At 35.7% G+C, this 27,001-nt stretch overlaps 1 protein-coding gene across 1 annotated transcript in view; it reads right to left on the minus strand.

The window, feature by feature from the left end:
* The window catches only part of LOC104279527 (voltage-dependent calcium channel subunit alpha-2/delta-3), a gene marked incomplete at its 5' end in the record, with an annotated part of 93,885 nt that overhangs the window by 36,510 nt on the left and 30,374 nt on the right, over positions 1 to 27,001 (minus strand). The window contains 2 exons of the mRNA XM_009876839.1: positions 5,205 to 5,249; positions 6,187 to 6,248. Of these exons, the coding sequence (XP_009875141.1) occupies positions 5,205 to 5,249; positions 6,187 to 6,248 (107 nt within the window). The remainder of the gene's footprint in view (positions 1 to 5,204; positions 5,250 to 6,186; positions 6,249 to 27,001) is intronic.

Genomic DNA, 27,001 nt, shown 5'->3' on the forward strand with positions numbered 1-27,001 from the left:
CCTGGCTCAGTGAAATCTTTAACTTATTTCTATTGTTGCTCTAAATCAGCAAACATTTTATCATTCTTGCTTGAATTCTTTGTGACATTTGTGAAACAAACGATAGCTTCCAATATAGGAGTCATCATGTCTCTGCTTTTCATTCAAAGCCTTTTCTTCTGCAAATGAGCTGTACAGAAACTGATAAAATACGCTACGTTCTGCACATCCAGCAAGATCTCTTTGCTGTTCTAGAAAGGAAAGCAGTTCCATGCAGTTGTGGTTGGGCAAGATGTTGTGAAAATGCAGTCTGATTTTTCAAGAAGTACTTAGATGTGTCTGATTCCTACTCTGGTCTCATACTAGTCCTGTTCTGTGGGGTTGGAAAAGATTTTTGCAGAAATGCTGGCTATTTATTAAAAAAGCAAAGAAGTCCAAATCAGGCAAAAGTTCGGAATGAATATCATCGCCTAACTCAAATGCAGGATACTCATTTCAATAGGGGAACCTAAGCTACAGACACTCCCAGTGACAGAAAACCTGTCAAAAGAAGTTGAAACAACTCATTTCCAACCTTTGATCTGCTAGGAAGCCCAAAATTGGCAAATGCAATGTGAAAAGCTGGTGATGCTGGCAAAGAATCAAGTAGAGCTAATGCATTCAGGAGAGGCAGCTACTTAACCTCAATGGTGTGTGAAGGGTGGAATTTCAGAAGTAGACTGTAACACCAGAACACTGCTCTCCCCAAAGTCAATCATAAAATTCCCACTAACTTTATTAGGAGAGGAGCTAAGACAACAAAGAGCTCTTTTGAGGATACATATTTGCAGTCCTCATGCATGAACGATTAATCTAAAGATAGTGCTTCAGAAACAACATTTCTCCACAGTATAGAAAATAAATAAAAGTAGTTATGCTGGACGAGGAAGAGTTCAGGCTTAATTTCATAGTTTACGGATTATATGCCATTGGGAAAACACTGGCTTGATTCAAGAATTAGTGGCCATGTCTCAAATCTTTAAGCCATAGTCATTCACTAGCTTTGTTCAGAATTAAAAAAGATACCAATGTTTTAACATTTTTATTGGAAACAGGCATAATGCAGTAAGTTGAATCTGTATCTTTCTGTAGGAATGTGAAGATAAGAGGGTTTCTATTTCAATCCATTTCAGAAACATTAACAAGGGAAAAATATTCATTCAGGACCATTCATTCACTTGCTTGCCAGCAAGTTAAATAACTTAATATTCAGCAGTACATTAAAGAAACAGTTTGCAACTTAAATTTAGCACTGACAAAGAACTGTGGGGTCCAATACATTAGCACATCTCAAACCAAAGTTTTCAGATAGAAGATTAATGCGTGGGATATGAACTATGCATAGGTTTGCCCAAAGGTTTAAGTTCAGTGAACTTCAGATTTCAAGGGGAACTTTCCATAGGTACAGAGTCCCTGAGCTTGTAAAATAGAGTAGGCATGAAGTCCAGAATAAACACAGCAAGAATGTTGACTGAGGTCTGGGAACACATTTGAATTATAGCAGCTTTTGACCAAGTTCAAGTACTCTACGTATTTTTCACAGCTCCAATATACAAATAACAGTAATGGAATGTAATATGGGTTAAGAAATCAAAAACTAAAAAGAAAAAAACCAGAAGATTTAAATAAAATGTGAGACACCAGGAAGAAAAGAAGAACAAACAAGCAAATTCAGAGTTCTTGGGGGAAAAAAAAACCACGAGAAAAGGATTTCTAATTAATTGGATATCTGTATTTTACAATCACAAGTATCACACAAACTCACCAGCTAATTCTTTGTATTCTGTTGAGCCACTCTATTTGCACTGCTGTCTTAATACTTTTAAATGCTTTAATTTATACCATAACTGTTCACTAGATATTTTCTTGCCATTGAGAAAAGACGGCCATGAAAGTTAACAGACTCAGCAGAGAAGCTGTGATATTTGACTGAGTCCCATCGTGCTCTGGCGGGGGGGCTGGACTAGAGGATCTTGTGAGGTCCCTTCTAGCCCCGACATTCTGTGATTCTGTGAAAAGTATATTTTGTCATTGAAAAAAAAGATCGGAATCTCTAAATCACCAACACTCACACTATTGCTAAATTTCTCTACATGCTTACATGGCTCCTGCTGGTGTCAACTGAAAGTAGCTGAAAAAACTCCAAGCTGTGTTTTCTTTGAATGTGGATGTAGCAGTAAATAAGTTCTGTGTGAATATTTAGCAAAGTGACTATTCTTATTGACTGCCAATGTGATAAAAAGCAAAGACTGCTTCTGGCTGCACCCTCTTAGAAACTTTATCAGCATGTATTTGCTTCCCAGCAAGGACAGACCAAAATCATTTTTGCAGTAACAATAATACGCTTGTTTTGACGAAGTTGTTGGCAACTTTGCAGCAGAAGCATGTTTTAGATAAATTATGTAGTATTAATGTTCTATCACAAAGGCTGTTGCAAAGCAACAAAATAATCTCTGCCCAGTTTTTAATCCCAAGAGCATGGAGATTAATCTAAACAAGGAGTAGATTTTATACAGCACTTTACCTAGACTACCTGCAGTTACACTTCTCAAGCTGGTTGGCTATGATTGCAAATCCCTTGATGAAAATATTTAAAGCTGCTGAAAAAAAAGTCTACAGCAAGCTACATCTACAGCAAGCTACAGTAGAGACAGGCCACAAAATTCAGGTAATTAACAGTTCTACAGAACTTTTTCAATAGATGTCTGATCACTGTTAGGAGGATGGGGTAATAAACATGAGCTCACCTTAAAATTTGTTAATATGCAAATGACAGCCTAGAATTGAGCGAGGTGAGCACTTTCACCCACACCTGTGTGGAATCTGCTTTTCTCAATACTTCATATTTGGAAAAGTTTATCTAATAATTAAGATGATACTAGCTTCAAATGGAAGTTGTTATAGCTAGAATTGCAAAAGATAATGTTGCGATATGACGGTATGATCATCAGGCTTTTGCGGCTTGCCTTACTGCAAATTTTATTTTCTAATATTTATTGGTATCTCTATCCTCCAACTGTTAGATCCCAGGGTGCTAGTAGATTAATTATCGTTTGTGTTGCTGATTTGGTATGCTGAAAAAGTCAGTGTTCCACTCTTAAAACTGCTGTTGCTTTAAGTTCTGATTCCTCCCTGGAATGACTTTTGTGGTCAAATCTCCTGTTAAGCAGACATACATTTCAAAATGTTTTATCAGTGCACCTATGTCCTGGACTGACTTTTCAATAAAATACATTTTAATGTCACAGTGTATTAAGCTGTGAATCAGTATCCTAGAAATGAGATTGCTAGGACTGACAATATACTTTTATTTTATACAAAAGTAATAAAATAATAAAATAACTTTTTTTGCCTTAAACAAATAAACATCCAACACAATAGTGGTACATGTTAGAAAGCAGTCCTCAAACACATCTATGAACTCTTTTTTTTTTTACCATGCTTATTTCAAGTTTTATATTGCCTATCCACAGGAGAGCCCAACTCTGCTGACTCTCACTACAGGAACATCACGCAATGCTTTATGGGACCAGCCTTGTTACAGTCCTGAACAAACTTCATGCTACACAACACAGAGCACACTCCAAATGAATTAACTATTGTCAGGCAGGAGTACAGTCAGGGCAACAGTTCAGGCGGTGTAACACGTGGAGATTTCACTGAAAATACATTAACACAGGGCAAGTAGCATCTCTGTGATAAGAAGTGGAAGTTTATTTCAAATGCTGGGACAGTCAGAAAGAAACCTGTAAGGTGAGACTATAAGAAACATAAGAAGAGAGAGCAGAGAAGGAGAAAAATAAAGTCTTGCAGAATACTGCAGATAATATATGTGGGTTCCTATTGTAAAAAGTACTGACACAGGCTTGTGAGAACTTGAAGATATTCAGAAGAAATGGTATCAGAGAAAAGAGATGAAGGCTTTGGTTAAACAGCAGAGTTTGCAATGGTGGAGGGAGCTGCAGTTGTCATGGTTTGTTTTGAATACCCTAAGTCACGCCTTGTTGAAATGGGAGAGAGAACTAATGCTGTGCTCTCTGCTGACTCTTGGCCATGCAGACAGCAGCTGTCCTGAAAATATCTAAGCATGTATGGTCTAGTTCAGGGTATCCTTCTAAGGTCCCTTCCAATCTAAGACATTCTATGATTCTACGTATGAAAAACTGAATAAAACCATATAAAAACCTTATAATTGTATATAAAAAAATATTATTCTACTTAAAAAAATTGCAAAAAACACTGCACTGACATGAATTACAGAGTCAAGCAGACTCTTGTATTCTAGGCATGTTTTACAATAGTTCTACTGGCCACTGCACAAAAAGTATCATACAAGTAGAGCCTGCAGGTTTTTATTTCCAGATGTATGAATTTACATTTTATCATATTTAAATTCATAAAGCTTGTTCAAGCACAGTTTATCAGGTGATTCAGATCTCCTCACATCTTTCACTCAGTTTAGAGATAACACACTGAACATTATCAGTAATTGTTTTTTCTTTAAAATCACTAACTATACTTGAAACAATATCTCAAATTCAGCTGTCCTTTTTTAGAAAATACCTCAATTTTCCCCATATAACTATACAGTTTGTGCTTTATTAACCGTTTTTTAATTCATTTAACTTGCCATATATTGGTTGTTTAACCAAAATACCATATGGTATGGTGTCAAATGCTTTGCAAAAATCTATGCAGAGAATAACAAAAATACTTTTTGTACCTAACAAATTAAATTACATAAACATCTACTTTGGTGAGTACAATAAGCCAAATCGACTCTGGTTACTTCTTTTTTTTAATTTCTGAGGTGCTATTAATGTATTAGTTCTGCAGTGACTCAACTCTGCATTCATGTCTAATTCTAGTGTGAACATCAGAGATTAGTTTCTAGGATGAACAATAAAGTAGCAAAATATGCCTTATAAGAGATTCAAATTATTTCTAAAACTTCACAAATTTATTACAACACATATTTGAAGTATTGGTGTCAACCTTGCAATTAAATGGATGATCATAAGCGGCCATTTAAAAAAGCCTTATTGTCTAAATAGTATAAAATTTAGAAGATGATTCCAAATTACACCAGGAGATTATAATGTACAATGAGATGTTCACATTAATTCATCTTTATGTTCTACTGCAGTACAAGTATAAATGGAAAATAAAATCTGTTAAATACTTACTTCATCATCGCAGCTTATAGCACATCTGCCATCGAGAGATGCACACTAGGGACATAAAAAAAATCAATAAAATATTTTCATTTCTCGCTTAATACAAAATATGACATTTATAAAGCCGTATGAGCACATTTGTAACGAAGTTGACATTGCTTACATTTTTATCTGATAGCAATTGTTCTAAAAATGACTAGGTAAGTTTTAAACCTGTTCACCAATCCTGTTCTGCTCCTGCCAGCAGAGAAAGGGTGCATTCACACCATAACAATTTCAGCTGTTTCAAACACCATAATCTCTGTGATTTAGAAGCTTGGGGACCATCTGTAGATAAGAATACATGTTCTCCAACTGGGCTGGGATAGGATCTGAATTTTAGGGGTTGTTTTCTGAAATAGCACAGTTCCAATCTATTCTCAAAATAGGGATGGCATCTCCTAATCTTCAGAAAGCACATGATTATCCTCTTCAATGATAACAAATCCTGTATCCTGAACATTTTCAGTATAGTTCATTAAAGATTATGAATGCAAATCACGATTCAGTAATCTAGTTTAGTTAATTACCTATGTAATGCTTCAGTTTCTGAATGTTGGAAGACAGGTCCTAAGTGAGTGAGAAGGCATAATTCTGCTATCACTGAAAACGAATAAATGTCAGTCTGGTTTACTGTTTCCACCTTTTTCTGAGGGAGAAAACCAAAACATGTCAGACCAACCAAGGAACTCCTTGTGTATAGGGCCTAAAATTAATAATCATCCGACTTGCTTTCATAAACATGGGATCAAGCAGCTGGTTTTGACCACTGAATTCTCTCTTTTGTAATCACAAACTGGAATGTAAATCAGAAGAGCTAACCATTATATATTTCAGATACCTTGTTTCTTTACAATAGTTTCACTTGTGACAAAAAAAATGCAGATCATCATCTGCACAGGTAGAAAGATGTTGTAGATTCAAGGACAAAGAAAATTTCATTAAAATATACCTGTCTGCTTGCAGTCCAAAATTTTCGTTGGAAAAATTCAAGTTTCATCTGGATACCTACAGCTGGGAAAAAGAAATAAACAAAAAATAAATAAATTAAATCAGTGTATTGAATTGCCTCATATGATTATTTAAAATTAATCAGAAGCAAAACCAGCCTTATAACAAAAATGGAAAGTAAGCACTAAAATATAAACCCACAAGTAGTTAAGCTGAAGTTAACACACAGTCATATTTTAAACCATTTACAGTTTGGTTAAACATAAAGGCATTGCTAACATAACGTGAAGAATATATGAGGAAAACATCATTCTAATTGCACATCTCCATAATTAACATAAAAGAACCACAACTTGAACACAGTTTTGTTCACATCTATCTCAAATTTATAGTTTACTGATAGTAACAGCTGTAGGAACACACACGGTGTGTTTTGTGTTGAAACCCAGGAAGATTTGCTGAAACAACATGAATATATTGGTTAACATTTCAAGGGATCATTTGGGTTTGGGCCAGTTAACCCATACATTATCACTGGAACACAAGAAGCCTATTTCAAACATTAAAAACTTCTTTAAAAATTTGAAATTGAGAGCATTATGTGCAATTCTGTCACATGAAGGTATCTGACAAACATTACTGCTTTTCAGATCTCAAAACAAAGGATGCTAATGATAATTAGTTAATATATTTTTCAGTAATGATTCAAGATACTATTGGTTTAAATTATATGTTTTTCATAACTTCAGACAGAATTATGTTTTTACTAATATCAGTGAACCTTTCTTCCAGCCTATTCCGATGTTTCTATCAGATCTAGCACTACATTGTTTCTATTGAACAACAATAAATGCACTGTGGTTTGCATAAGCTCTGAAGCTAATTGATTCTTCTGGTTTCACCTGCCTAAAGCAAGAGAACTATTAACACATCCATCTACCTGTGCTGAACATTTCCAAATTAGCTTCCTTTTCTTTAAAAGTCCCTGTACCAAGTGATATTCTAGTTGTTCAGTACAATTTATTAGCAGGTTCTAGTTCAGTGCCCTACAGCTCCTTGATATCAGCTTAGACAATACATAATCGCTACGGTAAAAAGAATTAACTGGGCCCTAGAGAGTAATTTATAACCTTAGTATACTATTTTCCTCCCAAATGCTACAGTTTTTAAAGACTTGGAAGTGTGAAGACCTGGATTCTAGCAAATTCAGTGATACAATGCTTCAAAATAATCTAGTTGTTTTGGAAAACTGAAGAAAATTTTATTTATTCATTTCTCCTCTAAGATCCACACAGCAGGGATCTTTTAAAAACATATTTACATTTAGATTATTGCTACTTGCTTTTCCAAATGCACACATGCTGATGTCATGCATATATTTGGTTTTGTGTCAGCAGGTAGGAAAAAGTATGTGAAATGAAATCTGCAATGAACTGATATGATGGGATGTGAAACTACATAAGGAATTTTCTTATTATAGCAGGTTATAAATAGTTTTTTTGCTATCTCTAAAGTCATACACGCTTCTTTGCTTAAGAGAGTAAGTGGAGAAATCCATTACTCTTTTGAATAAACTCCAGAGGAGACTCTCTCCAACTACATTTTATTATCTAGTAATTTATTTTACAGTCAATGAGATGCTATCTGACAGCCGTGCAGCACATGTTTTCTCCATCTGTTGTTTGCCTTTAGGTTCTTTCCTAGCATGCAGGTGATCTGCACATTCTAGCCACATTTTCTGCAATGAAGGCAAAACGAAAGAGTTCAGAAACTCTCCATGAGGACATCACATTGCTTCTGGATGTTACATCAGTACTTGAAATGTCAATCTCATATTCTACCAATCCATTTACTCGTATAAAACAAAAAAAAAAAACCCTTTTATATCAGTAAAATTCTTCTTGATTTCAGCAAGCAAAGTTTATGCCTTGTTTTCTACGTGTGAACTTTCCTGTTGAATTCCCTAAATCAAGCCACACGATGAACATCATATACAGAAATAAGAACTTTGCTGAATCAAAGACTAGGATTTGACTCCAACAGTTAAAAGACTCCAGCCTGCAAAGACTGTTACCTTTTGCAGACTTCAGGTAGAAACAATAGATTTCTGATCATGGAGGATCAGACATCTTTTCAAAAAGAAACAGAATTAATAAGCTTTCTGAGCAACAAAACATCATATCGACTGGAAACCAGAGTGGGAAATGGTTATCTTTACTCTGCATTGGAAAAATATAAATTCTTAAATCTATGTTGCAAATCTTTAAATGCTTCTGAGCTCTCAGTTTAAAGGTAACCTGACAGGACTCAGTGGAGTCAATGCACTTCTCAGATGAGACACGGCTGTAAGCCAGTAGGCATTTCATGGAGCTTCATCTTTCCCCAAGGGATTTTCTAACAGCATCTTCTGGCTGATCTGTTTTGAATGGTTGAGTTCCTAAAAAAAATGGATTGTTAAAAGTGTTTGGGTTTTTAAAGATGCAGATTTTCAGAAGTGTTTACACAGAATTGCTATTAACTCCTGATTTCTATGGTTCCATAACCAAGCATGACTGTAATCTGTTTCTCTAGAAAGGTTTCTAACTATTTCTGCAAACCCTCCAAAATGCTTGTCTTCACTTATGAACTCTCAGGTGCCTTACAAATTCTATTCCTCACTCATTCATGAACACTAAAATCTTCAACTAGCTACACTTATTACAGAGCACCTCTCACTAAAGAATCTCAAATTACTCATTAAATATGGTTAAGTCTTAATATTCTTATTTTATAGCCGGGAGAATGATGCATAAAGGAAATGAATATCACAGTTCACACAGAGATATCCTCCAAAACCCTGTCCTATCAGTTAGAAATACTTCTGCTTTTAACAGGCACAGATGAGTGGACTGTACTTAGATATTGTTCATTTAAGTTAAGGATAAGGACCACCACCTGCACGCATATTGCAGGACAGGAGAAGACAACACAGCTCCCACAAACATGGTATGGTGAAAGCAGCAATAGACATTTTCTTTCAAGGGCTGTATCTTAACTGAGATTTTAATCTCACAATTTTAGTTTCTTTACATTTTGTTCCTTGCATAATTCCACATGGAACTTCCCTGTCACTGAATGTGTAAGTTCTAAATATTCTATATCCTGCATGATACATAAAAAATTACAATTATGAATGTTTCCCACAATTCAGCTAATAATTATTTGAATGCCTCTACAGTTAAAAGAATTAACATTGTTAGTGTACATGAAAATCATTTTCTTTTCTGAGGTGATACTAAAGCATTTTTGCAGGCACTTTTCCCCTGAGCTTTTCGAGAACATACTAACTAGCACAGAATAGTTTTTGTGCAGGTCATTTAATGCCTTAAGAACCATTCAAATATACTTCAAAAGTTTTTAAAGTCAATACATTCTTCTGAGCAATCCCTAGTCCTTCATCATTTCAGAACTTCAGAATGAAATATGTGTGCTCCAAGCTACTTCATTTTTAAATCTATGTTTTAGAAACTGGATGCATATGCAGAAAAAGGGAAAAAGGGAAACTTCAGAATTGTACCACCCAATTCCAATGGTCTTCACCACTGCCTTGCCTTTCTAATGTCACGGGGGAAGGGGGGTCTCGAGCTTGAGGTGTACAGGAGATAGCTAATGAGAGCTGACAGAGGAGTGTTAAGGCTCTTTTCCCCATGTTACACAAAAGGTGTCATTTCAAATGAATATTGCAAGTCCCATTTTTTGTTTCAATCATATTAGCAAATTAGGTGATTCCAATAAATGCCTTTAATGCTGCCTATGGAAAACGATTATTAACTCCCTGAGATTTCTTTCCTTTGTTTAATAAAGTGGCTGCTATTTGGTAGCACATACTCTGTGAAATAATAACAGATGGTTGAGAATTACAAAGTTAAATTCTTGGCTTAGTGATAATTATTGCCAAATAAATAGTTTCCTTATGCATTGATTACACGGATGAGGGTAATATTTCACGCTTTTCATAGGATGCTCTGAGAATATTCAACTGCAGAGCTTGGGGCTGCTTAGTATCAAGGCAAACATAAAGAAAAATAAGTAACTACTCAGAATAGAGCAGGTTTGCTTGTGTTCAAGATCTCCACAGTTAAGCAAATGGACAGAAAGATAAGGAAAGCCTTCCTCAACAAATTACTTCTGCGCACAGAATTACAAGAGATCTTAGGCTCTAAGTAAAAAGAATAATCTCCTACTTTAAAGAAGAGAGGAAAATAGATTAGATTGGTTTATTTCAGGCAAGAGAGGAGCTGTATCTCCCTATAAACCTGGCAGAGGGTTTCCAAATACATAATTAAGGAAAAAGTAGTAAAAGCTAAAAGGATTTCCATTCTGTGAAATATCTATAGATTGTTACACTACATAAAAGCACTAGATCAGCAAGGTTAGAAAAATATCGTAAGGTCTACATTTTGTACAGAATATGCTAAAATTCTCTCACACCTAAAAGACATTCAACATTTTGAGGATATTTGTGGCTCCTATTTCTGATGGAATTATCTTAAATGAGGTTTAACTTGGCTTCAAAATAAGAAATCTTGGAAACAGATTTGTAGCAGGATTACTTTGTTAATCTGTATCACCTTTGCATATTAGGTTAGACTCCTTAAGATTCCCTTCTTTCTGCCTACTCATATTACTGCTTATTAATATAATTTGAAATATCTAGTAACTAAATGTGAAATAATCCAGAACACCTTCAACTACTGTAAAAAAGTTGATTGCACTTCTTTTGCTTATGCTTTAAATCTGTTCAGTTCAAAATCTGTCTTCAGTTTTTAGTTCAACCAAAGAGTAAGATGTTGAATATCACACTGCAATGCATAATACTGAGATAAACACCATAACTGCCAAAAAGCACCTCCAGTACACATTAATGGAAGACTCCACCACCAAAGATATTGCCTTTAAAAATGCTTATAAAATATATGTGTTACATACTGCAAATAAAAAGGTACAGATTTTTTCCCCTCAATTCCAAGAAGTCTTACCTAATAAATTAGAGGTATTCTAACAGGCATTCTCTTATAGTAATATAGCTGTGCTTCAGTATTAACCAACATAGCTATATTGCCAGTGATAATCATTCTTTCATCACATTCAGGATATAAAAAATATGAATAAGCATTCATCAAATGTGCACTTCCCAGACTGCTTCTAATACCAGTTTCAGTTTACTTGCACAATAAAATGCAGTTTCACCCTTTCAAATTTCACACTTCATTGGGTTTCCTTCTCGATCTCAGTGATCATTTCTATTGTACCCATACCTTCCTCTTCTCACCCCAGCCCATTCTATCTAGTTCCTCTTTTCAAATGGAAGATCATAATAGTTTTATTATCCGGAATGTCTGAACCTGATTCAGAGACTCAGCATAAAAATTTCCAGCCCAGAAAGTTTAAGTCTGGCTATTTTTTAATATACAGAAAACATGAGCTTAGAATTGGAACCCCAATACTTGGTGGTGATAACGGCCATCTTGATAATGAACGGTGATAAGCAGGCTGTGATACAAGAGTAAAACTGACAAAAAGTTGGACCAAACTACTGAGTATTTGTGCACTTTCTTCTGTTTTGCTTATAATAAAGCATAGTTCCTACCCTAGAAAAAATAAAATAACAGTTATGCATTTAGACAAGATACTACTATTATTCACCAACTGTCTTCTGCAATGTATTGTTTTGTTGGTTTGCTGGGATTTTTTATATTTTAATATTTAACTGAAAATTTCTAATTTTCTTTACAACTTTTCCTGCAGCTTCTTGCACTGAAAATCTTCTTGCATAACCCTACAATATGTTTATGGCATATTTATTTCCCCTAAATTATTTTAATATTAAATCAATCTGGAATTCATGCAAATGTGCACCTACCTCTTCCACCTAAATTTGAGCTCCCATGCCTCATTACCACTAACAAGTTGATTTTTCCAAAACCAAGAAGTTTAATAATCTATTTTGGATTGTAAACAATATTCAGGAAAACAATCCTGTATTATTACTGGTATTTTTCCTTGTTCTGTTCAAATAACCGTAATGACTGCACATACACACACATTTCTAAGTCCTAGTTTGTTATGGAAGACAGGTTTCATATGTCACAATATGTTATTAGATTTTAACAACACAAAGAATACTTCCTTCATCAGAGCTATCGGTATGCCACATGTAAATGAGTAAATTCTTGTCAAATGGACAACGGAAAGTTGAAGGTCTGTCTCTTTACTCATGGACATCAACCTGCTATTTTCTTCCAGAAACTTTTTAGAATTAGAGGTGGAAGCAGTTGCCTGGATGGAAACTCCCAAGATACTGGGAAGGCAGTGACAACTGGTATTTCCTGGAAGCCAAACTCAAGCAGAAAGGGAGGAGATATTTGGAACTTGATGTGAGGCCAACCTGAAAGGGGAGCAGGATGATGATTGCTGTGAGGCCGAAGTTCATCCAAACTGAAACCACTGGGGAAAGCTGAAGGGCTTGGTTCGCAGCCAACCCCCAAAACTGAACTGCAAAGGGCAGTCTGTGAACATCATCATAAACCAGACTCCCTTTGACTCCCTGACACGTATCTTCCTTCTGGAGGACTAATGAAGTAGCAGTAGGAGCAGGAGGAAACACAAAAAGGATATAAATTGAATGAAAGCATTAAAAAATATAGATACTGTTGGCTGAAAGTCCATTGGCTTTTCAGGAGGCTTTGCTGAGGAGCTTGGAGGGAAACAGGTTATCTGTAAATTATGATCCAGACAGTTATGCTGTATTTCAAACTTTACACGATAGTAGCTGATGTGCTGCCAACACTCTAACAAAGGGCTCCCACAGAAATCCACTCATTTACTCTGTGATAAACTTGGTGTACGAGGAGCACAGCACAAGGGAGCTATTCGGGAATCCATCTGTAATTAAGAAAAAACAAAACAAACCCCAAGCAACCAAGAAAACCCCAAACAAAAAACAAACAAACCCCAAAACAAAAACAAACAAAAAACACTAGGAAAAACCCTCCCAGAAGTTTGGAGTGAGGTAACCACTTGGCATGCAAAATTACAGTAAGTGCACTTTGCTGGGAAGATACATACCTTGAGTCTGAGAAATACAAGGAGCACATTGATAGCATGAAATAGGGGGTTAGACTGCACAATTTGAAGAGGGTGAGGCAGGGCACAGTTAAGCCCTGTCTGCTGTCTGGAGTATCATCCCTGAGACTTTTAGAAAATACCCGACACCTACTGACACCTGGTTCATTCTATTACCAAGGAAAAAAAGAAAAATACGGGTTGGGCAGTATTTTTATTAGCCTCAGAAATGCTTCAGTAGCATGCAGAGAGAAGGCAAGCACCATCAGAAAGAAAACTGTGCTGGCTGTGGAAAGTTTATAAGGAGTTCCTATGAGCTTTCAGCTTGCTTTCAACATCCCCCTGCTTGGCCATAGTCGGACAAATATTTCTAAATTCTGACGGTAGGAAGCATGTGAAGACTGAAATCTGACTACAGTAACACTAAAATAATGAAGCAGCGATGGTATTTTAATAACTCCCTAACCATTTTTTAGTTTTATGAGATTTTCTTACTCGTTTTTTGGCAATATTCAAGTACATCTCATGACTGAAACAAAAAGAAAGAACAGTATATATTCATAAGCACATTTACAAATCCTAAGGGAGGATCCATGACTTATCAAGTTCTCAAAAAAAGCTTTACTTCTTACAGCCGAGGTCCTAGTGCAGAGCAGCTTAGCCAATATACCTTTCACATCTCAGCCAGAAAGCTGTGGTTTCAGGTTTGCAACTAATGAAGCCTAAGAGGCTCAAAGTTCACACAAACATCCAGAAATTAGGATACTTATCTGAACTCTTGGAGACTGTGACCACATTCTCTTAGGAGATGTCAGGCTTCCTGCTTCTATGTGTAGCTAAAATACAACATGTTCAAAACTTGATAGTATTCAGGCTTGATCCTGGCTACTACCTAACTGTGTTGACAAAGAAAGTCCATATCTCTGTATCTCAGCATTGTCAGTAAGGTTAATTTCAGAAATAGGCAAAAATTTATTGCTTTCCAAAGAGGTTTTCCCTCTCAAACTGAAACCCTATCACAGAACGGCTACAAGTTGTCCTACTGCCAGGCACAGAATACTTTGGACGACGCATTAAAGACAAATGTTACAGCATTCAGTGCAAAATGAACTCCGGAGGTCTCTGTCCAGTTTTTCCCTTCTCAGTTTAATGCCTTCTATCCTACCACTGACCTAGAACCCAAGACATGGAGATTCTGCTGTTACCAATCTTAGCACAGAGGGAGATATTTACAGAATATAACTCCCCCTGTCTCCAGAACACACTGATAGCAACTGCCTGCTCTATCCAACTAGCATTGTGGGTACCTGCATGCAGACAAGGTCCGCAAATGTATGAAATCTCATTAGCAAAACCAGACCTAGGACCTCAAGTGAGAAAACATCAACATTTTCTCAGATCACATAATTTGGAACTAAGTCTTGGATCTCTAAGTTATTATAGTGACATTCTCTGCAAATTGTTTGTGCTATACAGTGATTAGCAAATTGCTCTCAATTACAAAAATATGAGTAATGTTATTTGAAGTCAAATAATACATCAGAAATACCTCATCATGAATACAACTCTCCAGTCTTTCAACACCATACCTACTGGATGTTTTAAAAGTCAAGTATTTTCTGTAATGTTCCAGAACAGTTTTCATGGTTTTATTTTTCTAAGATCACTGCTTTACTTAACCATGGTTTTGCTGTTTAACCACATGGTGGTAATCTATAGTTTCAGAGCGGCACAAAAAAAATGTGACCAAAAGTCTCAGTGCACACACTTTTACGTATGTGAAATAGACTCTGAGTAGTTCCATAGTACCCTGAAGTAGGAAAAAAAAAAAGAAAAAAACAACGGTGGATCTTTAATCCTCCCAATTTAGGCTTCTGTCTTTTACTGAACAATTTTAAAAGAAAGTAATAGCAAAAGATACAGACATAATATTTTTCCATGAACAGTATTAGCTGCAAAAGCAGCTTTGTTAGCTTGTTTTTTCATTTTTGGTTCAAAAATGTATTTTTATTGATCTCTGTATACAAAAGGACACAGCTGCCTATTCGCTCTACAAAAATAGGAGCTACTACTTGAGCTTGTCCTTGGAACATCCTGAACTAGAGATTTACAACATGGAGAGTAATTAATAACACTGAAACATCGCCCAGTATACTAAAATGTAAGTTTTCTTTTTTGTATGTGTAAAAGAAAGAAGAAAGTATATTTCAAGATGTGTTCAGTATATGACATATAAACATCTCACTTGAAAGTTTCTAAAACCATGGATTAACATTGGCCATAATCTGAACATTTCACATTTACCTAACTTTATTTCATGAGAACATATTATTGCCACCATTTTGAAACCCTGTCAAGAAATGTTAATTATACCTCTTCAGAATAAACTATATTGGTGAAAATAAATTATCTTTATCTTTTGCTTTATCTAACCCAAATAAGTTCGTGAATTGGAAAATGGCTAATGTGCAGCCAACAGGTTAGGCATTGAGGGACGGAACGACAGCTTTCTATTTTGCTTCTCTACTCACCACATTTCAGGAAAAATAACAAATTTAGAAAGCAACATCTTCAGAATTGCTATATAACCCTACATACTCTTCAGCAGAATCTTTGCCTAGGTCTTATCTTGTGAATATTCATGAATTGCAAGAGGTCTTCATATTGCTGAAAATTAGTCAAGAGCTTCATTAGACAAAGTTGAAATAATTCCTTAATGCCATGACATACAAAGAACAACCTATTGACTAATTTACAGCCAAATACATAATTACTAAACGTTTTGAACTGATACTTCAAGAAAAAAATAAATATGCATTTGGTCATTAAAAAGAAGACTTTTTAAAAATGTTGAGTGGTAAAATTAAAAGGCACTGACAGATTTTTAAAATTTCTTAATAAAATGTCATTTTTGCTTGAGATCTGTGTTCCAAGTTATGATCATAAGTGAACTTCTCCAGGAGAGTTATTAACTTCTGGAAATAGTGTAAGTGCTGACATGACTTCCACAACAGAAGTACAAATGTACTATACTTACATCACCTAAACCATTATCCAGATGCTTCAACAAGTAGTATATTAGAATTTATATCCTAATGATTAGTAGGATTTAGTTGTCAATACAGAAGTAAAGCATAAGTTAGAAATATAAATTTGTAATTTTTGAGGAAAATCAATATCATGGATACCAGCTGTAATCCTCTTTAATGGAACAGCTTTAGAATAAATCAGGAAGGTTTGCTGAAAGGTAGCTGTCTTTGATAATGCATTAAAGCCATGATTTATCATATTAAACAGCTTTTATTTCTACTAACTCGCAAGATAGGTGCAAATTCAGCTGGGGCTTCTGCCTGAAAGGTGTTGAGCGCTGCTAGTGCTCATTGAAGGCTGTGAGAGTTAAGGGATGCCCGGTGTATGATAAGAATACTTAGCACCTTCCAGAATGGAGCTCTGGAGAACACAGAAGTCCTCAGATCTCCGCTCAGAAAAGGACTTTTGGCAATAACTTTCAGAAATTATGCTGTTGTCTAAAGGCAAGCCTATTATTGACTTCCAATGAAAGTTAGCCTTCCAAAGGCCAGATTTTTATAGCTGTTAAGGCATATACTAAGAGCAGACTGATACTGATGGGATTTCCAGCAGCACTTATTTCACACTGCAATCGGTAAACATTAGGTCATGATTCTGCAGTCTCTACTTCACATTTCAAGATGCAGACATTTCTAAATAACAAAGATTCTCTTGGAAATGTAGATATAACACATTTTATAAAACATTTAATTTTCTAAAAGGATCAATTCAATCAACTCTGCATTCTACTGCTATTTTACAAACAAGGATGCCAGAATCTTTTCGAGAATTCATAAATCTTCCCAGCATGCCTATAAGGGAAGTAAAGATTATCTTCTCCATTCTTTCAGAGTACAGAGCTGATACGCCCTACACTAAGGGAAACACTCTTCTCCCTTTTGTTAAGAAAGGAAGTCAAACAGACACACTAGAGATGCAGTAAGTTAAAACCAACTTCAACAAAGCACATTTGAACAGATATATTTTAAATTCTGCTCTTGATTTTTGTATTAAAAATGGTACAAGGAAAAAGAGAAGGATCACAAATTTCTCTGCTTTATTGTTCTTACATGCAGTTAGAAAGCATCTATAAGGATGGAAGACTATGACTTCTGCATGTGTACAGATACTTTTGTACTGTGCTGACTTCATAACTAAGGCTCTTTTTCATTTAACTCAATCAGATTAGATTGTGGTGCTAATTACGATCATATCCACAAATCAGCATTTTAACTGAGTTTCCATGGAAACACTATATGTCCTTGTTTTCTTTTTAGACAAGGCTATGCCTGTTTAACAAGTTTGTCGAGGACAACATGTTTTGTTTAAGTTACATTAACTGGAGCCAATACTTCCTAATTACATTACCAGAAGAAACATTTACTGCAGTACTTTTACTATGGGAAACCCTCCATCACTCAGCCCACCTTAATCTCTGAAAAATAGGAAACATCAGTATTGCCATTGCATGAAACGTGTTAACTGGTCTATAAAAATAATCTCTTTTATTAAATGACAACATTGGTCTTGTTTTACAATATTCATGTATAAGGACATTATCCCAAATCCATTATCCGGATTTCTGTGAAACTTCCATCAAGGAACATCTGTCTATGAAGACGGGGTAGTCCAATGCCTAAAGAACTAAACCGGAGATAAAAGGTTTGTTCCTTGCTCTGCTGTTTACCTGTTGTGCAACTGGGACCAAAGTATCTCATTTTTCTGTGAATTTTATGAATGAAACCAATAATAATTTAGTAATCCTACAATCATACGTTATAGATTAGGGTGCAATCCAGAAACACACATGAAAACTTGCATGAAGACATCTTGGGTGAGTAAAAAATATAGCAGGATTTGATCTTTAAAATGGTAAGAGAGAAAGTGAAACTTTTTATTCAGAAGCAAAAGTCAATCTTCTAAAAACACTGGACTTACTGTTTTATAAAAAGTTAGAAAATAAAAATCTTTTCAAAGCATACCGTCATTAATTTTTAGTCTACAACTACAAATAGCAGAAATAGCCTGTGGCTTTTTTTTTAAAAAAAATCTCCCAAACAGAGCACTTGCTAAAATCACATAGTGGGTGTCTACTAACTCTTAACAGAAGGTGATCACAAACAAAAAGAAGGTGGTTTCTTATTTGTGGTTCCAGACAAAAGGCTGAAAGTCTAAATCCTAAAAGCCAGAAAAGAAAGACAACACAACTAGTACTTTTTTTAAGAACATTATGACTTTAAGTTCCAATTCACAGATCTTACGCCTTTTCTCACAACACTGACAGAAGTAAAAGAAGTCCACTCATAAATATTTTTCTTCCTCTAAAGGCTAATAACATTGCCTATTTGAGCCTTCTCTCTCGTTGTCTCTTACCTTCAGTAGAGAAGCAGCATAGATTAATAGACTTATTTTTGTCCATCCCAACTATTTTTTCATCTTAATTTATCTTAATTATCAATCTTAAAGATACTATATGAATAGCAATAAAAATCAAACAGCCACTCTCTTTCAGGAGTGATTTTTTTCCACATGTTTAGCTTCACTAGAAGTCTAGAAATCTAGGTCTCACAGGTGCCATCATCTGTCCAAAAAGATCCAAAATGTTTTGAATCTTTTACTAGCTTATTTCGTTTGCTCTTTCATACTCTGCTTATTAGGAAATACAGAGAGATCGTACCATACTCACACTCACAGGTCATATGGTATGTTGATGAAAGCATAGGTATTACACTCCATCTTAGCCCTGCTGAGTTCAATGAAAGACTTGCCTAAGATTTAAGAAGAATCAGGCCCAAAGTCTTAATTACAAATATTTAAAGCCGCAAGACACACCTTAGAAAAACTACTGTGACCTCCAATGAAGAGATTTGAGATCAACAGTTTTTTTGAATTTTGTAGTTACATCTGCACTGTACAATTTGTTCTGCATAACTGATTTCAGCCAAACTCCCTTCAGAAAAAGTACTGGAGAGAAACAAGCATTATCCGACTCCTTCAGATAAACTGGAGTCTCCTCCTTTCTCAAAACTGGTTTCACCAATCTAAGAAAATGCAGCACTGTTCTATAAAAGATCTCCCTTAACTCCAAAGCTAAGAAACCAACAATAGGTAAAGTATGGCCAGCTGATGGTATATGGCACAGTAGACAAAGTATTTAGTTTCCATGGAAAAGCCTGTATTACATTTCCTTTCAGTTGCACAAAATACAAATGCTCACTTAAGTGCCTATGTATGGAACATGACATCTCTAAATTATCATGACCTACAAATTACAGAGAGAGCTCTCTGCTCTTTCTTCTTTGTAAAGGGTTTACAGAAAGGGAGCTTGTAGCATAACTAATGGAAACCTATTTAAGATCTTACTGACACTAAAAACCAGAGGTATGGAAATTATTAGTTCACTAAACCAGGCACATGATGCTCAACTTTAACTCCTAAAAGCAATTAGCCTACTTCTCTCAATGAGTACTTTAAGAAACAGAGAAGCCAGTAGTATTGTTCTTTGAACTCATCTATTCTAACGGCTGAAATGCAGAGATGGAGAGAAAATGGACACTGAGCAATTTTGAAAAGGGAGAAGGATAAAATGTCTCAGCCAAAACATGAATAACCAAGGTCTGCCCTGCCATTATGTTCCAAAATAACATACTGCAGAAAGGAATGAAAGCAAAAAAAGAACAAAATACACCCTTTTTGACCAAGACCGCTACAGCTCTATGGACAGAGGAAAATCAGCTAGGCTTGGTGACTTCTGAGATCATGCCCTAAATGAAATAGTACCAAAATAAAACTGCCTTTGGATAAAAAGGGATCACATTAAATAATAATAGGTATTACTTGTATACTTTATACTATACAACAAACACAGTGGCAGAAATCAGATATAAATATTGAAGACAAAAAAAAAGCTGAGATCAACATTTAAACTTTGCCTGAACTTTAAGGTTAATAATCTACTTTTATACTGCATTTTTACTTTATACTTGCCTGCAGGCAAGTATAAAGACTATTATACGTTTATCCCCTCAACTAATGCATGTGCTCCACCCATAAAGTTCATCCTTCAGCAGCTTAGGGGACAGTGAAACAGAAACCACAGTTAGAAGTTTGCAGACAACTTTGGTTAGTACAAACAAAAAATAGGCATAGCTCAGTATTATGACTGTCAGGACTTCATCATTTATGTCCATCTTATTAAAATATTTTCCTTCATGCTTGGAAAAGAGCAGTCAGCTATTTGGTATGATCCTCATAACAGTTGCATTAAATCTCAGTGAACAATCTTCCTTTCTATTACGTCAAGAAAAGGCAAATATTATACACTGCAGATACTTTATAAATTGCAATAAATATATAAAAAACCCTAACATATTCTATTAATGAGAAAAGAAACCATAGAATGAAGGCCTTTTGCGATTCTCAGAATGAAAACAGGAAACCAAAACAGACATATAGAAGAACATAGAGTCAAAACAGACAAAAGTAATAATAAAGAGGTAAAAAAGAGTGTAAGAACAGTGAAAACATGATGCGCCGTAAATATTTCGACCTTTAGTGTCCTTTATTTGCTATTAGGTTATCCCAGTCAAGTTGCTTCATTACTGCTGGTATAACTGCTTGCTCACCTATGTAAACAGAGTTTTAGTAAAACTCTTTTTTATATTCATAGCTACAGGTTTGGGGTTTGGTTTTGGTGTTTTGCTTTCAGTTCTTTTTTTTTTTTAATTTATATACCTATTATTTTACTTCTGCATAAATTTCCTCCCAGGGTATCTGAAATCCTTAATCATCATTACAGTATTTCTCCCCGACATTACACTTTTAGAATCAAGTTCCATGACTTTTAAGAGTTATGCTTACGTCAGAGAGATCAAGAGGCTTAAATTTCAGTACCTATTAAAGGAATTTAATTATCCAAACAGTTCCATTTGGATACACTATTACTGTTCTTTGCTAATCTATACCAGATTTTCCAGTATTGTAATTCTCATTAATAAAATGCACTCTGAAAGAGCTTTTCTTTTCCTTTTTTTTAAAAAAAAAAAAAAAGAAAAAAATACCTCAGTAGCCTTTTGTAATGAATTCTGAACAGAAACTTCATTATCCTTTAAATTAGCTAAGTTTCCCAAGGTTTTATCATGTCTGAAACCAGCACAACTAGCTAAACTTGAGGGATGAGAAGCTGGCAATTGGTACATCATACTTCACCTGCTGCAAGACAATTAAGATACTTTTAAGAGTCACAGGCTTCAATTTTTTTTCTCTTGCAGAGGAAGTCTGTCAAAGGGAAACACTCCATCAAAGTTTGAATCCAAAGCTACTGAGCATAGCAGTTCTGATCCAACAGAACACTTAAGTATATATTGATGTTTAAATCCACAAAAGTTACATCTTTTATGTTTACCAGCTGCATATTTTTAATGTCAGCCTATTTAATAACTTAAATTAACGAAAAAAAAACCCCACGGCTATTTCGAGTGTTGCAAGAATTACTGCAGCAAACATCATCCCTGCTTCTGCAGGTTCTCGTGTTTAAACAACTACTAGGGCAAGGAGAAAGAGAGTCCTTTTGAGCCCATAAACACAGGATTTTCCAACATTTAATAGCGAGTTTTACTTAACTACTACGCTTTACGTTAAAAGCACAAAAGGTATTCATGAAGTATGAGTTCTATTTTGTAGCACAATTGGTGAGCAGCAGCTTAAGAAATGTTTATTACGCTTTACAAATTCCATTTACAGGAAGTTGTTCAAGAAAAATCCTACCAATTCTTAAAAGAACTGGACAAGAAAAACAACAGTGAGAAAGCACAGGAAATTTGTATTTTGTTCTTCAGTGTAGGATGAATAAACTATCTAGCACAATAGTGAATGATCTCAATATTATGTTTAACAGCTGAAAAAAGCATCTAAAATGTCAAGATAAAACGAAATGTACACCTGTTCTTATCTTCTCATTTTATTCTCTTTGTTTCCATAAGCTTTATATCAAACAACATACTCTTCTATTTCAAATAACAGCAAAAAATAATTCATTCATTAACTCTAATCATAGTCAAACTACATTTTATCTACAAATGCTCTGCATGTGTAATAGGTCATTGTCATTAGTCAAGAAATTATTGAAAATTGAATCTGCACCCCCCGTCTCCTCCCACTGCAATTTGTGATGAACAAATATACCGATGACACATAATCTGACCCTTGATGCAACCTGCAATTAAGATAAAGAAGCCCAGCATCTCTGTTCCCTGTGCTTCTCTTTTTGAAGGACTCGCATATTGCGCTTCTAGGAAATATTCTACCTACCAAAGCATACTGTAAGGCTGGTGCTTGAGCGTTTTCCATGTAATCCCTTCTCATCTTCATGTTTCTGCTCATTTACTCATGAGAAAAGGAGTACAAGCCAAACTAAGTCCTAACTACATCATACTAGAGTTATAACATCACAACAAATTCCTTACCAATCTACCCACTGTCTTGCACCACTTCAGCGGAGCAAAAAACTGAAAAGAACTGCAGACAAAGGACGGACCCAGACAGTTGTCTACAGATTACCAGCACAGACATGGACACGAATGTTAAAAGAATTTTCTACTCCAAACCAGAACAGTGGTCTGGAGATGAACAGAGCCCTGACGCACACTTTGAAGGTGCTCAGACTGGGAGCCCCAATGGCATCCCTGAGACAGCAGCACACACCTCTCCAGCCTGCTCCAAACAGCAGGGGCTAAGACTGCCCAGCTACCCCTTCCCCCACTGTACATTCCCACCTGGAATGCAGCATGTTCCAGTTCATCTAGTCCACTATTACATCTCATACACTGGCCTCTTCTAGAGGTGTCAGAGGAAGGTGTAAAAATTCCCATAAACAATAATTGTGGAAGAAAAAAAAAATGCCCAGAGGGAAAGGTTTTTCTCCATAACTCCTGTCATTAGTGGTTGATTAAAGCCCTTAATAGTGTAAGTTCATATCCCTTCTAAATGACTTTTTGCCCCATGAGGTAACTACAGCACTAGATTATATGTGAATCCTACTAATCTTTTGGCCTAAGGATAACTTCCAACAATACATTACATAGATTAATTATGCATTGTATAAACAAGTACCAGATGTATCTAAGTAAGGTAACACAAGCCACTGTAAAGAAGAAAATTAGTGTCTTCTCCTCATACTCAGTGATGCAAAACATAAAATCACAACTGGCTGTTTCCTCATTTCTATAGTTACAAAATATTAAAGTGATACCACCAAACAATTCATAACAACTGCCAAGGACAGGCCACAAACAACTTTTTAGATATCATGGTGTCTCCTCTTGCCATGTCATAACTAAGATCCAATGTTTTTAAACTCTAGCTGGTATTTCTCTCCCTTTACCCTGACTAAGCAATAAGATGTCAGAAGAAATCCATGCACCCACCTCTACTGGAAAATACAGCCAGCATTTTAAGGTATAAATATTCCTGGCCCAAATTGAGTTTGATCCTTTGGCTTATACTTCTCTTGCGAAAGGTAGACAGAAGTAGGATCCATGACCTTCCTCTAATTTTTGTCAACTTTTGATAAACCTAGTACCCTGCCAGGCAAAAGCTGAGAGGGTCCTGTGCTCTCAGAGTACAAGGACTGCCCTTGTAGAAAGAAAACTATGAGAGATTGGACAGTTTCTCATGTCCTGTCATCTTTATGCAGCATTCTGACTCAGAGCTGGGAAAGAATAGGATTTTTCTCCATGATGCAGCACTGTGGGGGGGTTTTTTAAGTGCCAGTTAAAGGGGGAAGACTTTTAACAACAAAGGCATGAGCTGTTTCACTAACAAATATGAATTAATTTTTGCCCTGAATCAAAATGAGTAGAGTCTGCATTGCCTAGAATTGCAGTTAGGCTCTTTGTCAAGAGCTTAGCTGTTTTACCAGTCTGGAGACACATGTTAGTAAAGAGAAAGTCAATGCTATTTCCTGTAAGTTTTACACACAAAAGCTTAAGGAAAATTGGTCGATGCGGTCTCAGGAACATATTTTTATATATATATAATCATGTCTGCCTGGACTTGATATACAACATAGTGGAATTCAAATGCTGTAGCTTTTAAACTTCTGAAATATTTAAATTGTTTCCTTTCTGCTAGAGTTTAATTAACATAATGTTGTTCTGTAAAAAAGATGGTTCTTACACATACTAGTCCCTCAAAGCAGATGGCAGTAACTGCTGCAACCCCCACCAGTCAGCCAGTATAGCATATTAGTTCATTGGGCTGTCTTGCTATTTGCAATGGGAAACATATCTGGTTACAACAACGCACAAGTTAATTTAAGCAGTCACAATAACACAGTTGCTGCACCACATCAGACAACTTAAGAGAATCCTGCTAGTTGTTCAAAAGGCCAGAAGTAGAGTAGATTTCATGGATATTCTGTTTCTGGCAAATCTCTACCTGTGTCACAACTATAATCTTCACCACATCAAACTTCTCTGTCATAACCAAAGTATTATTACTAATAAATGGGAACAGGACTTGGATTATAGGTTGGGGAGACTTCTGTTTACAAAACACGTGTATTCAGAATTCTTAATATAAGGAAAAAATAGCCACATCTACATGAAAAGCAAATCGACAGATTTAATCATATGTTTCTAAATCTGAACTCGTCATGAAGATTTAAAAAAAGAATAATTTCTTATACCACAATTCAGAGTACATAAAACAACCTCTGCATTATTGTTGGAACTGAACCTCCCACAGTGCTTAACTTTCAGTGACCTTGTCCTATGAACATCTCTTTAATATGGCATATGCTAAAAATGATACAATTATAGTAGCAAAGACTTACCTAAAATAAGAGAGGCAGTTAAGAGACTTTAAGTCCTCTGTTAGATGACACAAATTGCTGTGGGAGCTTTTAAGCCCACCTGGTCAGCAAACATCAGTTAAGAAGGAGAAACAACTTTAAAAAGAAATCTTTGAATTCACAAACCAAAATAAAATTTTAGATTCCAAAGAGAATTTAAAATAATGAAAGTCTTATCCCAGAAAACAATAACTTAATAGCTAGTACCTCCTGCAATATAATCAAAAGTCATGAAAGGGGCTATCATTGACACAAGGGATGAGCTATTGCAATGACAGAGGGATGTCAACTCAAACAACAAATACCTGACCTAAATCTGTTCTTTGAAAGAGCAAAGCAGAGTATCTGCAGCTAGCAAGGTTACAACTTGTAAGGATGACAATATTTTATAATAGCCCTTTTTACATCTAGTTCTGTTGTCATCAAACTGATTCACTGCTACTATTTAAGATAGGTGTGTTTGTATATGTGTGCACATACATGGGCTAGGAAAGGAAATAGCAAACAAATGCATTGTGCAACAAAGATTAGAGAAGCTTTTCACTTTAATCTAGCATTTATTTAAAGCACATTACAGCTGATCTTTAACCTTATCTCCCTCTCCCTTTGTAAAGCTGTATTTAGTATGACCATGGTACCAGGTAACCTACATATACAGTATTCCTCCACACTAAATAACAACTTTCATCCTGTATCAGGATGATGTGTCATTCATCAAGAGTGTCAAGGACAGCATGGTCTGCCATTTGTAGCACAAATCCTAGTATCCTCAAGATGAACAGTCATGTTTTCAGAATGTCAGTTGCTCTACATTCTCCTTCACTGCTCAGCAGTATTCACTGTTCCTCTGGGAATCTTGACTGGCATTAGAAACAACTAACAGTAATAACAGTCAGAGCTCTCACCTGTGCTGGTGGTGGCAGAGATCTACATACAGGTTTCAGTAACCAAGAGGTAGCTATGGAGAAGACGGAGTTACTTTATTCACAAGGATGCATGGTGACAGGAGGTGATGGACAAAAGTTGTGCAAGTAAAAATGTCTGGATGTAAGACAAAATTATTAGTGGTGAGGACAGTTAGATGTGGGAGTTGGTTGCCCAGAGAAGTGACAGAACCTCCCCTGCTGGAAACATTCAAGTTTCAGCTTGACAGGACCCTGGATAATGTCTGGTAAGACACTGTTTGCTACAGCAGTTTGGACCTGATGATCTTGCTTTTCTGTGATTCTTTCCATGGCATTGCCTATAGCATATAAATTTTGCTTTAGAAAGTGAACTTTGTGTGATCTGTTCAAAAGCACCTAAAAGCAGAGTTTGAACCCAAGAAAGCTATGTTACGTGTAAGAGTAAATCTGAAAGCTTTTGATTGCATAAATTCCCTCTCTATGGGATGGCTAATAGATGGAGTGATAACATGGCCTTGAAAAAACTCTACTATACACCAGATCCTATAAACACCTTTGAGTTCATTCATAGTCACAAGTTATTAATTCTTTCATTGTTGTAGATGGTACAGTATGAATGTCTTATACTGAAACACTAACAAAGAGAGAACTCAAGGCACCACAGGAACACACGAAGCACAATTTATTGTCATCTGCTATTTCTTTCCAGTATCTTTGAAAATAAATAAATTTGTTCCGTATTCCTGGTGACCATAGCAGTATGTATGCCATTTTTACAGAAGAAGCCACCAGTCCTGTGTTCCCATGCAAGAAAATCCTGTCAGCACAACTAATGGATGTCAGATGAATAAGCTTAGAAGAGCAAACAAGTGCACTGTCAAAACCAT

Source organism: Apaloderma vittatum, unplaced genomic scaffold (genome assembly GCF_000703405.1).
Source record: "Apaloderma vittatum isolate BGI_N311 unplaced genomic scaffold, ASM70340v1 scaffold17189, whole genome shotgun sequence".
NCBI classification, from domain to species: domain Eukaryota; kingdom Metazoa; phylum Chordata; class Aves; order Trogoniformes; family Trogonidae; genus Apaloderma; species Apaloderma vittatum.